The sequence below is a fragment of the Drosophila biarmipes genome, chromosome 2R (genome assembly GCF_025231255.1).
Source record: "Drosophila biarmipes strain raj3 chromosome 2R, RU_DBia_V1.1, whole genome shotgun sequence".
Lineage (NCBI taxonomy): Eukaryota > Metazoa > Arthropoda > Insecta > Diptera > Drosophilidae > Drosophila > Drosophila biarmipes.
The window spans coordinates 21,802,674-21,818,656 of record NC_066615.1 but is presented as its reverse complement, the minus strand read 5'-3'; the positions used below and the strand labels follow the sequence as shown (position 1 = coordinate 21,818,656).

At 43.4% G+C, this 15,983-nt stretch overlaps 1 protein-coding gene across 1 annotated transcript in view; it reads left to right on the top strand.

Annotated features, from left to right (window-relative positions):
- The first annotated feature begins 3,187 nt into the window (after positions 1–3,187).
- Positions 3,188–15,983, top strand: part of LOC108023127 (Krueppel-like factor luna) — a 38,460-nt gene continuing 25,664 nt past the window's right edge. The window contains exons 1-4 of the mRNA XM_017092396.3: positions 3,188–3,854; positions 4,345–4,897; positions 5,137–5,172; positions 8,091–8,148. Of these exons, the coding sequence (XP_016947885.1) occupies positions 4,886–4,897; positions 5,137–5,172; positions 8,091–8,148 (106 nt within the window). The 5' untranslated portion in view covers positions 3,188–3,854; positions 4,345–4,885. The remainder of the gene's footprint in view (positions 3,855–4,344; positions 4,898–5,136; positions 5,173–8,090; positions 8,149–15,983) is intronic.

The following is a 15,983-nucleotide window of genomic DNA, read 5'->3' as shown; positions in this document are numbered from 1 at the left end:
CGCTTCTAGTTGGGGGACTTACGATTTATTGGTAATTTGTCCGGGAATTTCCCAGGAAACAAGCCAAAATGTTTAGACGCTGGCCCATCAAAATCATTCCGCTATTATATAATCTTCAGTTGCCAACCATCGTAAAGCGTCTAAATCCTCAACCCTAACCGAGGGGAACTCCACAAAAAGGTTCCATTATGCCTAATTAGTGAATTCCCACACACACGTACCGGGAAAATAGCAGCCGAATAGCCGAAACCACTCGAATCTCCGAAAATCCAGAAAAATACGAGCGAAAAGTCAAATTTCCGGATATAATTATCTGCCTGCCTGCCGCGGCCACCGAAAATACCCGATTAATGCCGAGCGCGAACTTCCGCTGGAAAAAACCGCGATCTCGGATCTCCGATCGCCGGCTTAGGTAATAGCGAAACCCCAGGACGTGGAAACGTGGAAATGTCCCCTCAGAAAAACCACCAACAGGGTTTTGCCCTGGTCTCAAGCTACCTGGACGCAAGGAGCTTCAAAATGATAACCCATATTTTTTATTGTCTAAAATAGTTATTATTTTATCAATTAGGATGACTCTTGAAAGCAAAAGATTACATCAATTTATAAGTATATTTACCTATTTTTACTCTCCTAAGGCCCTTTATTGCTGATAATTTAGGGAGTAAGTTAAATCAACAAGATATAATTAAATATTTTCAAAGTGATAACATCGAAGTGATAAAATCACATATTATTTACACTCTAAAATAATTCTTTTTGCATTATTTAGGTTTATATTACGAACAGAATCATCGAAATACAAGCAGATAAGCTACCTGTAATATGATTGATAAATAATAGATAATAAATAATAAAGTTTATCTAGGCACCATATTAAATCATTTAGATGTCATTAAATACTTTAAAAGATACAGTCTTGATATTTTTATTTTCTTATTGGCTATAGGTTTTTAATTAAAATATCTCTATCTTTGCCAGGAAGAATAATAAAAGATACAAAACATTAAAAGTTGTCAGCTTTTAGGATGAAATGGTAGGAGATATTTTGGGAAAGTAAGAAAAGAGGAGCGCCCTAAAGTATGCACCAAAAAATACAAATCTGATGTGAAAAAAGGAAGGTGATGAATTTTTGAAGATTAATAATGAATAATGAATTTGCGACCGTTATAAATATAAGGAACTAAAATGAGATACATTTGTATCTTTTATAACAAATTTACAGATATCACACTGAATATCTTTTAGGGATCCCCCGATAGATGGCGCCTCAGCGAGTGTAACACAGATGTAGATCCGACCATTCAAAATGATCTTAATGCTCAAATTGGACACGCTGCAGTCACGTAGTTTATTGATTTCAATTCCGTTTACGAGCCCAAATCAAACGAAAAATAAAAAACAAATGGGAGAGAAGCTGGAAAAGGTATTTTGCGTATTGCATTTTTCAGCGCTGCTGCTTCTGTTTTTCATCTCTGGTCGTTTCTTTCTGGCCTTGCGTGGTGCGATTGCCAAACGATTGCCAAGCGGGCCAACTTTCCATTTTGACAATGCTCTAATCCTGCCATCGCAAAAACCGTGTGTGTGGCAGTGTGCGGAGCGTGAGAAGAAACTTTTGGTGCACGTAAATCTCGCTCGACAATCAATTAAAATTAAAATATTTTTTGCCTGCCGAGAGCGCAAGCGTTGTCTACATATTCGAATTGACTTTTGATGATGTATCACGATTTATTGTTACCAAAAATGGTCGTCAAAGCGCGTGGAAAAGTGGATCAGGTAGTCTGGCGACGTCTAACGGTTCGGCTGCTGGGTCAAAGCGGGGCGGCGAGCGGTCGGCGGGCAGACTCCCACAGCTTTTGGCTGCCACAGTGGACGTCCCCTAGGTGGGATATTCCTGGCATGGATTTTACTTGTGCATCAAAATTACCATTTTTGCAGGAGAAATAAAAACAAACGTTATAAAAGATTAAAAAATGATTGTTGTGTTTTTATTTATTCTTATTATTATTTCTTTTAATAATAGATAACCCAAGGATTTCTGTAGCTCTTTAATATACCCATCCGTTAAATTGTTAAAAAAACTGTAAGATACTTTAAGATAATAATAGCAGAAAACTATTTACAACTGAGGCTAAGCTGTAAGTAACTGTAAGTAAAAGTATATTTAATTATGTTTTATGTTGTCTTATGTTTTTAACATGTAGTTGAGAAAGGTTTAATTAAGGTATACATTTTTAATTTACTAAAATATCTATCAGCGATGCAGTATTACCATTCCTATTTTGAGAGCGGGAAGATATATTTTGCATTTATAGATGATTTATTTCTTGGATAAAATAAAAGTTTACTGTTATAATAGGTAGAATAAGTTATGTGGAACGAATAGTTGAGTTATATTCATAAGTAGGTTAGTATTTTCATTATTTGGATTGTTCTTTCTTCATTATTTTCTTCGTTATTTTTGTCAATAGAGCGAACCCTACATGTAACCACTAGTTCCGTATCTTGCAGATACGTTCTTGGCTTATCCACGATCACCGATCACCGACTTATCCTACCGAACTTCGACTGTAGTTAGCAGAGAGGAAAAATGTAGAAAATCGTGTGTGATGCTGCCGCTGAGATTAGGCGCTAAGCCGCTTGATGGAAACTCGGGCTGCTGTCAGCGAGTGCTCCAAAAAGTGGCCTGTTCCTGTGCCTGTGTTAATTGTGCCCACTCACCTGGCCTACGTACGTGACCCACCTGCACCACCCTCCCCGCGGCCCCTCGGCCGCCCTGCTCCCAGGCCAACAGCCAATGAAATCGCTGGCGCCAAACACCTACACTGCGAGCTGTGCGAGTGTGTGTTTGGCATGTTAATTAACAGCCAGCGGAGCACACACAAGCAGGCGCTCACTCACACACCCACACGGGCGCACTTGGGTGGGGGCTCTCACACACACAGGCGCACGGCTGCTGGCCACCCAATAACACAAGCGCCAACTTGTCATTTTAGCCTAGCTCCACCTTGGCTAAACAAACAAACAAAGTGGTGCACACGCACACAGACACACACGCACTCGTGCGCGAGGTGTGCGGTGTGGCGTGGTGAGTTCGCAGCCGGCAAAGCTCACCACGCTGGGGGAGCCCAAGCTGGCGGTTGAAATTCGAAGAGCTCAGAGCAAGTTTGCTCCGCGTCGCGTTCAAACGTGCTGCGGTTTATTTTCTAACTACCACTCTGTTTTTTAGCCAAAAACAAAAGATAACAAATAAACAATAATAATAAAACAAAATAATAATAACAAAATAATAATAGCAAAATACATATGAAAACACACATTTGTTGACCTTTGTTGCTTACGTTGCGTCTAATCACCTTCCGTTGCGCCGCGTTACGTTCCGCGTTAACCGGCGTTTCTGCGCATGCGTGCATTGCGTGCACTGCCGCCGAGTGCTTGTGTTGGTGCGACGCTTTAAATGGCGTTTTAAGTGAAATTAAAATGACGGATGTGCTGTAATTTGCACACTCACGATCGCTCACCCAATAAATACAACAAAAACAACGGGTGGAAAAGAATCCGGAGGAATAAATAGTAGCAACACACGCTGTTTTAGTAGGGGCGTTGCATGGTGCTGTGTGTCTGTAGCATGTGCCTTAGTTGATCGAATTAAGTGCGAGTTTTATAGCGCCCGCGGGACCGGGAACTGCAATTGACTGCCGGCCGACTGGGCAACCGGAAATGCAACCCCCTCCGCCCCGCCACCCCTCAAGCGACAGCGGCAACAAGTGTAACACCCCCGCCCAGGAAACGGCGGCAATAAGTGCTAATAAGTGAGCCGCGGACTACAACTAAAACCGGATGCAGGGCCTCTAGTAATTGCCAATTTTAGTCATCTCTTTGTTTTCTTTGTCGTCCCTCGTTCAATTGTGAAAATCTGTTGGTTTTTGGGTTTTTATGTTTTCTGTTCTTGTCATGCCTAGGCGACTCACATTATTTTCAAAACAGAATGTTCCTAACGATATGTATTGCCAAGATCATGTAATGGGAAAAATTAACCATACTTTTGATCAATGGAAAAATCTTTGATTTATTTATTTTTTATTTAATTTAAATATTTTTATACGCACCAAGATTTTTTAAATATTATTAGTTAGCAAGATTTTTGACTTGCTTCTTTCACTCATTAAAAAAATTGGTTGTTTCTATTTTTTTTGGCATTCATGTTTAGATAATTTTTTTATTTTTAAAAGCTTTGCCAATTTCAAAATCAGAAAGTTTAATTAACTTCGATACCCCCCTTCGTTTAGTTGTAAAAATCTGTTGGTTTTTGGTTTTTAGTTTTCTTCTACCCCGTTTTTTTAGTCATGCTTAGGCGGCTCATAATATATTTGCCTAAGTAACTTCGTCACGCACTGCGCGCGCTGCATTCGTTACCCCACAAAATGCGGCTTTTGCTTCTGCTACGGTGGCCCCCCTCCCCCGAAAGGGTCGCCCCCGCCCCCCGCCACCAAAACGCCAGTTAAAAAACGAGCAAAAACGAGCCACAAAAACACAAAAAAAAATAATACAGAGAAGCGGAGAAGAAGCGAAAAGCAGAGGGGCCACAGAGACCCAAGGTGCGTTGCACTCGTTTTGTCATTGATTCCGCGGATGCGAAATAGCATGCGGCAGTTGCAGAAGCGAGGAAGAAACAGGCAACAGCTGCTGCGACAAAAGCCAGGCCAAAAGCAAGAGCCAGAGCCAAAACAGCGATTATTTCAAGCATCCGCCTCCGCCTCCGCCTGCCCGCCCCCCCTCACAACACACCCCCTCAGCGGGCGGAAAAACCCTTGCTGCCTGTCTTTTGTAACGTGGCCAGAACGTTGCCGGGCAATTATTATTTTGTAAGACGTTTTACAATTTAATGGTTTTCATGGTAAGTACACCAACGACGGCGAACCGCCAACGCCATATGCCATGTGCTCCCCTTTCGTCTTCCTCTGCTCGGCCAACCTCTGCGACCCTGTCAGCCGAAAGTTTGTTTTGGCGACTCTCGAGGGTTAAGGGTTCAGGAGGGGTCAAGTCACCGCCAACCTGTTGCACTCTGGCCAGGAACGGAGCGGGAAGGGGGGAGAAACAGCTCTTAATTCCCTGTTTCTGCTTCTCTCTTTGCAGAATGGACTTGGATCCGACCCTCTGTCAGCAAAGGAGGTGAGTTCCGAGGTGACGCAGAGCCTAGTGATAAGAGCTGGGGGAAACAGGGTCTCATCCTATTAATCAGTGAGACTGTAGCTTTTAATATTTCGTTTCCTAAGAGTTAAGATCATATAAATCATAGTCAGATAACAAACAAACCATTTTATGATCTTATATCTGATAAATACTCATTATAAACCCTAACACTATCCCCAATTTTATAAATTAATATCCTTTTAATAATATTATAATAACATTATCATTCATAATTTTTTTAACACCTAAAAGCGGAATCTTCTAGGGCATCGCTCTCTGATCACCTACTCTGACTAGATCTATCCTTAGTTTTAATGAGAGCTGCACCTATGTTATTTTTATGCCATCTAAGTAATTGTTATAGGCTGCAATTTGTCTGCAATATCAGTTAAAGACAACTCATTAGGGCCGATAGGTTTCATGGGCGACAATTACGCCCGAAAAAAGCCTCTGTCAATTAGGCCCGCGGAGAGGGAAATATTTTCATGTTAGCGATACACTTCGGGCCATTCGAAATGACAATTGCGAAGGAATTCCCAGTGGACCAATTCGCTTGGATGCCCCATAAAACCCATCCCAAGCCAACGCGTCCGTCTGCCTCAAAGGCAGGAGCCGTCAGCACAGCGGTAGCAGCAGAAACCACATACCAAGCGTAAGACAATCCATAAAATTGAGTTGGATTCGGGGAAGGGAAAAGTGGGGAAATCGGGAAATCGGAGCCAACTAATGTTCCGACCATCATTCTATCAATTGCGGCGCCTATGAGAAATTTCAGCACGTCCCAACACAAATTAGCAGATCGGAGGCTGCAGCGCCCCATAACAATATCATAAAGCACGGGATGGCGGGCAGTTGCGGGGGGATCTATCTGTATCTGTACAACAATAAATCAGCGCGGGCAATTAGAGGGTAAAGTAAGCGCAGGCTAAGAAATATAAATATAAATACCTTCGGACAGGGGCCGGCATCAGTCGCATATCAATTGCAATCTCCATCGTCGATCGCCGCGTCTCCCATCTCGAATTCGATTTCGATGGGGATCTAGATCGGGATCCCGATCTTGATACAGGCCAATGAAGTTGTTGTTGTCAATGTTGTGGGCCATAAAGGCCGAAAAGAGCCCCGCGGCTGCCATTCGACACAGTCGAAGACAAACTATCTAATCTAATGCTGGCAATGAGCATTTGTTTGTGTAAATAACTGCATGGCAGTAAGCGGCGACAGCGGTAGACAACTGCTCAAATCGCGTGGCCAAGTTCTGGGCTCACCCCGCAGCCCCTTCTGAAACCCCCGTCCGGCCCCCTGAAGACCCCACCACCTTTCGCCCACTCGCCACTGACATTTTTTCATAATTTGCGCTACAAGCCTGACAATTGTCGTTGTTGCCCACTGGGCACACTCTGCATCCATGGATCTTGGTTGCCGCGCGGTTGTCGCTCGCTGGTTGTTGGTTGTCGGTGTTGCTGGCGTTGTTCGCGACCGTGTTGTCGGCATCAGGCTGGGTACCCTGGCTACCCTGCAAGTGGCTTGGGGTTAGTCGGGTTAACCGAGTTGACTGGCTAAAAGGATTGTCCCCCTTAAAGGGATAGCTGAATTTATGGGTTCGAAATATTTAAAGCGCTTCAAAGGTTGAGAGAGGTCTTTTGATTTAACTGAAAACTAAGACCATTTAATAAAATGTTGAGTCTAATAATTATTTAATAAGGATGGGAGTTTAAAGGGATACTTGTAAGGTAATAACCAATTTAAAGGTGTTACTAAATTTACAGACTTGAGATAATTAAATATTTTTGAATTTTAAAATGCATCTTTATATTCAACCGATAAATTTACATATTTATAAAAGAAAGGAATCTGCCATCTGCTTAGTCGTAGGTTTCCTAAAATAATACAAATTGTTTATAAGAAAATATAGTTTATGGTTTCCGATGTGAACGTAATCAGATAAGTCAGAGTATTATCTGCTTTATTTTTCCCTTTCCAAAATGGGTTTTTTGTCTATTATTCATTTATTAAAAAAGCATTCCCATAATTTATCAAAAATATGTAATAAAATATCCATTTATGATTATGTGTCAATATCAGTTTACCTCGGTTGCCCAACATATTTTTGTAGCCACTTATGTACCTCATAAGCTTACTCCCTGAGAACATAAAATAGTTGTAAATTTTATTTAAAGCAGACTTAGGACTTAGATGCCGTCATTAAAAATTGCGTGTGCTTTATTTTCATAAATTAAACGAGCACTCTGTATGGTAACTCGTGGTCCGAAACACCCTTTAAATATATTGTAAGCCTCATTTAAATAATGCTGCAAAGTGTTGGCTCTGGCAGCCCCCTCCGAAAATGCATATGCAGTGCCAAATTAAAATTTATCCATTTTATGGCGCTGCGGGCAGCTCATAACTGTTTCTTTGTTATTTTTGCGGCGATTTTTTACTTGATTTTTTTATTTTTTTGGTTTTTATTGCCGCTAGTTTATTGGCTAAAGATTTCGTAAGCGCATGAAATGCGCAACAATTGTGGTTTTCGGTTTCTTCCCACTTATCTGCCACGATCCGCCATGCGGAGCAAGTGAGATATCGACGGAAGTCATTTGCGGTGGTTCCAGCTAGACGAATTCAATGAGCAAACAGCCACCAAACACGCACGCCCCATGAGTACCATTTCCCCGGAATCATTCCCTATGAGCCCCCCGTGGACCGGGTTCTGGCCCGGCCAACACTTTCGCCCATCAACAACATTTTGTCAAACTTGATTAGGCAAAGCAGCGCTTATGACTCTATTGTTCGGCTGCATACATTATAGGTCTAGCATAGTGGGTCTCCCCCGCTGGCCGGCGATAAACAATATTGATGACGACGCTGATAATCTTTAATTTCTTTCCCATCCACAGGCAGAGGGCCCTCCGGTTCAGGTTGAACCAGTTGATTTGAGCTTGCGATCGCCGCGCGGTAAGTTGCTAATTATACGCTATCTAAGTTGACTCAGCCTGAACTCATGGGCCGAGAACAATTAATCAACGGAATGGCCGCCACAAGTTGATCACTTGAAAAAAGCAGGTCACAGCGAGATGGAAAATACCGAACGTCTAGAAAAAATTAGGTACAACACCAATTTGCATTTCTTCTCTGATGAAGTTGGACTTTTCGTGGGCATAAAGTGCTTAAAAGATGGTTTTTGGAATACCTTTTGTGGGTGGAGTGAAAGGTACAAATAGAAAACTGATTCGGGGACAATGTATGCAAAATTCTGGTTTGTAAACAAAATAGTATAAATATAGATTTACGCAGAGCAGAATTATAAGTTTGTGCCAAATACTAGGTTCCAAAAACACCTTAATGATCCCAAAACATGGGATGGCTGAGGGGCTTGTAAAATAAATTTGACCATAAATCTGAAAATTAATAATATTAAAGCGCGAGAAATAAATGAGCTTAATTAAAAATGATCGAAATTCATAACAAAAACACCGAATTCCTTTGTCTTTATCTTCGATATTCAATCAGATCATAAAAGATATTCTTGATGGGCAACAAATGATGAACAAACAGTCTAACCGATAAGGAACAGCGCAGCTCGTTGGGCACAATACGAAGATCTATGTTAAAGATATCTATCAGCATTTATATCAACCCATGATCGCACTCCTCTATAAAGAGCTCCAAACACCGAATTCCTTAGATCTTCCACAGCCTGTCCCCCCGACTTCTCCCCCGCGGATCAGTAGAGCGAGATTATCCGGCAATCTCGCAGACAGGTTCCAACAAAAGGGGAGACAAAACGTTAGTCATTGCCTAATGCTCAACACGCTGGGCCATTCATACGTGAAAGCCTGATGAGTAGCGCTGTGGGATCATCAGCAGATCTGCCATGGGCCCATTAGGTTCATGCTGATTCCGCTGTGAGTATCGCTCCATATCCGACGCCCAGGAACCTGACCCACAGCAAGTGTCTGTGGGATTTGTTCGTGATGAAGAAGAGGTTTACTTTACCCACTTGACCGATCGAGCGATCGAACGAGCGACCCACCAACCACCAACTGTTTGACCATTTGACCTTTGGCAGCCTTTCTCTTTGCCTCGATGTGTGTGTGAAGTTAACAGCAACGCCCCGAAAAAGCGAAAAAGCCACAAAAAGTTGACTAGATAAATAGATGGTTAGTTATACGGCCATCTACTCAGCTCCACAGCTCCTCAGCCGTAGGGTGCCCAGCGGTACACCTAATTTAATTAAGAAGCCAGAGAGCTTACCTTAAATGGCTATACAGTAAGATTAACAGCTAAAAGCCGAGCTGAACCTCTGCTCCGTTCATTAAAGATATCCAAGAGCTGGTGGATTGGAGAGTCGGAGCTGAAACGTTGTTGTCTCGCCGCGCATATTAATCAATTAGGCATGATATTAGTGAGGGCATCATTAATTTTGTCAATGCGCTCACCTGGCCACAAAAGCTATTTGAGAAGCGCATAGAGAGGCGGCGACGGCAATCTCTCATGCTAATGGTTTATGGCGTGCTACCAAAGCGTCCGCAGGTCCACGGGACCACGGGCCCACCGATCCGCAGATCCGTGGCAAATGTGTTAAATAGCGTTAAAATTTGTAAAACAAACGGCACATAATGGCTCGGGTTAATTTCCAACCTTAACGGTCATCTGAGAAAAGCTAAGCCCATGCCACCCGAGCTGAGCTGAGCTGGGATTTTTCGGCACACATAAATTATGGGTTTTAAATAATTATGCAATTAGCCAGCATAGCGATAGATAGCCTCAAATTGCCAATGAATGGAGGGCAAAGCCCAAAGGCCCAAGAACCGAGGAGACAGTGCCAAATTCCCACCAACTCTAATTGCAGTGCCCAGAAGAGGTGAGAGCTGTGGAGCTGGCGAGCTGGGAAGCCAGGCACTGCAACTACAACTTGATTTATTTAAGCTACCCAAACAGCCCATAAATAAAGCTGTTGAACTAGCCACCATTCCAGGAGCGGAGCAGAAGGGTGGGGCTGGAGCTGGAGCTGCAGCTCGAAGATCGGCCGGGAGGGTCTCTGAACTGAGCCTGGGACATCCACAGTGCCTTACCCAAAAAAGCAGAGGATGGAAAACCCAGCACAACATCTTACAATCCCACACCACTGGCGGTGGAGCCCCTGCCTCATTGCCGCCCCGCCGAAACCACCAAGCCATCGGCCTCTCGCCACTCAGGGGCATAGGCTTTCCAGGTTAAGTAGATGCGGCGACACGCGGGTCGATCCAGCGAGCGAACGACCTTAAGACGGAGATCCCAGCCCGAATCGGGGGTCTGCCGGGGACAGATTGGAGGGGTTCAGCCGGGCGACGATGTCGGAGCATCCACGGCATCTATCGAATGATATGCAACATTTAGTGAAGTGCTCGAGTACCAAGCATGGGCTGGGGCATATTGATGGCAAGGTGAAAATGTGACGGGCAGGTGGGCAGGTCGGGGATTGGGCCAAAGGGACAAGGGAATGATCATGATCAAGCAGTGATGCTATCTGGGAAATGCTAGCTCTCGTTTACTAACTATTTAGTAATCTTAGCAGGCCCAGAGTGCCATCTTAAGGTCTGTAAATCGCTCGAAAGACTACCGAATTATATTATCATAATTCATTCCATTAGTTTGTGTCAGTGGCAGTAGCTGGCAGTAGCAGAGTATACAATGAAATGAGGGAACTTTATTGTGTGAGTAATGTGTTTAGTAAAACATTTCGATGTGTGTATACTGCGTTGTGGCGGCAGATCTGCGGCAGTAAACATTTTTACAACATGGGTTATTTCTAATATCACACACTGGCTTATGTAAAACACCCCTTCTGACCTCCTACTTACGATTTCTCATTAAATAATAGACTCTATCTTAAATAATATCATCGTCATCGTATACTAATACTCCCACCTCAATAATCTTTTATGCTTGAGTATATAAAAGGGCAGAAATCTATAAGTTATACAGAAAGTGTTAGAAATCGTTTACCATAAGAATTTTATAGAGAAGTCTATGGTCTTATCCCGAACCCCATACCAGAAGTTGTGTTACCTTTGCTGCACTTCATCGATTCGGGGATCTGGCTGGGCTGCTGATTTGGCAAATGCATCTGCTGCTCCCCCAGCGATGGGATGGCCAACTGAAGCCAGATCTCATAATCGCTGGCGGCTCCCAGCGACCTGGAGAGTGGCGACTCCACTCCAGCTGGCCTCGCCCAGATCTGCGAGATGCCCCAATCCCAGATTCCAGATCCCCAGATCCCAGATCCCCGATGCCAGGCCCGCACAATGCGATTCCGAAACTAAGAGGGGCCAACCTCAGCACAAGGGGCGTGGGGACAGACCGTGGTGATTGTTTTTTAATTATGCTTCAGCTGACACCCGGGCGGATGACCATTGAAGATGGGCAGATGGTGGATGCTAGATGGTCTGGGGAACTGGGGAACCGAAGCTGGGTGGAGACCTCGGAGCCGTGTCTCTGGGCCTGGTTAACATGGCGCGTATGTAGCGCAGCGAGTTGACTTGACTTGACTTGACTGAGTGACTGTGACTGGCTTTTGAGGTTATGTGAAAGGTCAAGTTCGTGATCGCATTCAAACATTTTTGCCAACCACTCATCTCGCTGCGCAGATCGGGCCCAGGGACCATAGACCAGGCCCAGACCAGAGGAACTGGGATGGGATGGGATGGGATGGAGATGGAAACGGAGACCCAGAGCCGGGAGCACGGGAGTACGGGAGTAGAGTGCAAGGAACACGAGTGTGAGTCGCCGCCGCCGAAAAACAGAAAAACTGAAAAAATAAAAACAGACGGGAGAGAAGAAATACCGGACCCAAGCGACGTCGCATCGTAGAAAAATTGAAGATGAGCGTGCCACCACCACGCCACGATTCTGCCATTCCCGTCTCCGTCTCCCTGGCTCTGCAGGCCCCATCCTCATCAGCATCCCATGCTAACCCAGCCCACCCTCTCACCCATCTATATCCCCATCGCAATCCCCATCTGGCGGAGATCCCACCGCCACATCCCGCCGCCCTCGCCGGAACCGAATTGAGTGAATGTAAACTGTGGTTTACTTGTTTCCAGCGTTGTCATAGTAATTTTTCTGCACTATAACAACGGCCAGCGTCGCCTCCAACAACATCGAAATATGCACTGGGAGAAATTCTAATAGCTAAATCTAAAGCACTTCGAGGGCGCATATCAAACTTAAAGCTAGGACCTATAGTTGTCTTATGTTGCTGCCCATAAATAATATACATCAATCCTTTAAGTCAAAAATTCAACCTAAGTACGTTCCACTTATTTAAATGCTATAAGTTGGAAATAAATACTTTTAGAAATGTACTCAAGAATTAGCATTCTCATAGATATATGTAACGAAATAATTAAAACAACAAAAAATTTTAATCAATTTGAAACTCTTTTTATAACCTTTAAAGATTGATATATTTTGTTAAGGGATAGTCCATATACAACTTGTCTGATTAAATTTTAAAAATCTATCAAGTGTCATATGGCCTCTATCACTTATTTCTTTAAATTTAAAATCCAAATTAAATACTTAGACATACTATAAGTATTTTTTCTCTGTGCATTAACTTTGGGGTGCTCTCGGATGTTCGGTGGCAGCACTCACCCGAAAACATTGAAACAAGCGGAGAAAAATGGAGATGCTGATGACACTGGAGACACGTTGTCTCTGGCAATCGTGCAACTGACACACCACCTCCACCGACGGCCCCACCAGTGCACCACCGGTGAACCACCAGTACCACCGGCAACAAAATGCTAGACAGCATATGCCACACGAAGTTTTGAAAAGATTACACTGGACAACAGGCGACGCGGATGGTCGGGGTGCGGCCGAATGGAATTTCTGGGCGGGGAAGATGATTTGGCAATTGGTAATTGAAAGTTTATGCAAACAGTAATTGCAAAGCTCTTTGGGAGGAGACAATTGAAAAACCTGGGAGTACTTCAGTAGCTGGGGAATGTATGGCTTTAAATTTTGGCTTTAGAAATATTTAAAAGATACAATTTGGCCTAATAATTTTAACTTTAAATACTTAAAAGTGTTTATAAATCTATGGCCAAGCCAAGAGGGCACCTGCTCTATAGCGAGACACCCCCAACTCCCCGAAACCCCGGGGCTAATCGAAAGTCCCTCTTTACCCGTTAAGCCGAGATGCCCTGCATCTGGGCGAGCATAAATCAAAGTTCCAAAGAAACCTGTTGCACAGTGTTTTCCCGCGTGCGCATCTTCTCAGACCGAGTCGAAAAATTACAAAAAAGCCTGAAAAAAGAGGATCATGTGAAGAGATCCGAAAAAAAGCGAAAAATATACGACGGAGCAAGGAGGCAACAACCACGCAGTCGAAGTTGCAGACAACACAACAACCACAGCACAAAATCCACACAACAACAAGCACTGAAAGAAATGTAATATTGTATAAAAATATCAAAGAAAATTAATATATTTCAGTAAAAACATATTAAATTCAAATCAAAATTCAAATCAATGTAGGACAGGGTTAATAAATTGTAGTCATCCCATTATTCTATTGACTATACTTGTTAATTTGGTCCTTTTCGAGACTCAAAATATTAAATGTGAAATCCCTGGCTGCACTGCTCTTTTTTCTCAGTGCACCCAAGTAGATCCACGCTTTCGTGAGCAAACAATTCGAAAGCTGACAACGACTTGGCAGAGATCTCGGCGACGATCGATTCGTGTTAGTCATCACAGCCGACTCGGCCCACACGAATCATAATGAGGCTCCTCATAATGGCTGCTCCCCAAAACTGTGCCATTTATCGGATCGATAAGGCCGAGCCGATTGCATCTAAGGATCTCGGCTCGTTTCCCAGGTTTCCCAAGATCTTTTCGTGTAGCTCATTAGCCTGGCAAGCTAATTTCGCAAGCCGCAGACAATGCCCCCAAAAAATAAGCAAAAAAGCCAAGAAACGGAGCCAAGCTGGCTGCATATTTATTGGTCATAAGTGCGGCAAGCTCACAAACAAACGAATAGTAAAAAATTCAGCAGGCAAAAAATATTTGAAAATTTGTCTCCGACTCGAGTTGCATAGCAATCGCATATTAGCAATTTGCATTGTCTACTGGAGCACACTTGGTGCGCCGAAAGAGGTGGTTTACTTTAGCCTGCCTTTCCAATAGGTGTATGTTTTGGAAGCCCCTTCAGAAGTAAGGGGGACTTCTGTTCGAAGCTGTGAAAAAGAATTCTCGGAGCAGCGTCTGCGAATCGTGCAACGGCAGCAGCTCGCTCTTCGTGTTTGCCAAGCAAAAAATTTGACTCATGACTTGGGGATGGAGGAAAAAAAAGAGCTGAACAAAGTCAGCCACCCACCTATCCACCATTCACATCCTTTTTTGGCCCGCTCCTGGCCGCTGCTACACTTTTGGTTTTGCTCAAATTAGTCCGTGCATGCGGCGGGGAATGTTTCTACAAATTAACGCCAATTTCGTATCACGTTATTAATAGTTAACCATTAAATTGACCGCCCCCAACCCAGATCATTATCTCTTTTCGGCGGCCGGGCTAACAAGGCTAACCGGCGGTGGCAGTGGCAACAACAAAGCCTTCTACCGACCACACTGTGATTCCTTTTCGGCCGAAATTGGTCTGCCGGCCCGAATGCAGCTGGCTGCTTGGCCCGAACGAGCGTCTTGCCTTAATTATCTGGAGGAGCTGCAAGAAGCTAAGAAAAATAAAGTAAATACGAATATCTACATATAGACTTAATGCAGGATGCCTGTGAGTCTCAGAGGTTTTTGGGGGGCGAACAGCTGCGGTCGCGTCACCTTTGTTTACCGTATCGAGCGATAAGCTTGTTAACTGTTAACCAAATCTGTAGCGGCCGCCGCAATAAACATCAGAGCTGCCCGGCCACAGCCACTTGGCCAGCACACACGGAGAACGCCCACCAGCCAACCAGATCAACCTCGGCCATGTGCACCAGTGGCCAACTCCTCAATGAGCCCCACCAGCCGGCGGCTAATTAGGTCTCGGATTCAGATCGGAGATGCTGAAGGCCGGGCTGGCCGGATAGCGATCTCAGTGTGAAGGTGGGCCATCCTGAGAAAGGAACTTTGACTCTTATCGGTGAATAGTTCGAGCGGGGGAGGGTATTTGTATATGGCAGATAAGATACTTTTTAAAGTTTTCACAAGAAGAATGTGCAGAGTGGGTTACTTCACAAAATAAGAAATTAAAACTATGGCAATGAGAAGTATATTTTAATTTTCCATAAAAATCACTTATTCAACAGATAGAAACTTGTAGATATAAAGTTAAAATTGCTATGAGACTGGGATGACGTTCCTATAACAAGAGGGATACATAGAAAAGTGGGATGGTTTAGAGCTCTTCTCATTGCTAGACCCAGAAAAATAATATTTTTATGCTCTTATATTCTGTAAACTTTTAGTATTGTTAAAAATGGATGTCGAACAGTTTTTGTACATAAAATGAGTCTCAGATGTGTTATACTTTAATTCTTTGTTAATATCAAAAATGTACAAATTCTAGAATATTTTAAAAACTTTCTGAAAGTTTAAATGAACAACTTTTCAGATTATTTTGAATTTTTGTTTATAATTTTCCTATTGCCTATTCAGCAGAGAAACACGAACATATTGAAATAACCATTAATAAACATAAACTTTAGAACAATTTTTAAACCTAATAAAGATCTGTCACTGAAAGCCCGTTCATTTCTTATCACTAGAGCCGACACCATCATCATCAGTTTAAATAAATTCATAGATCG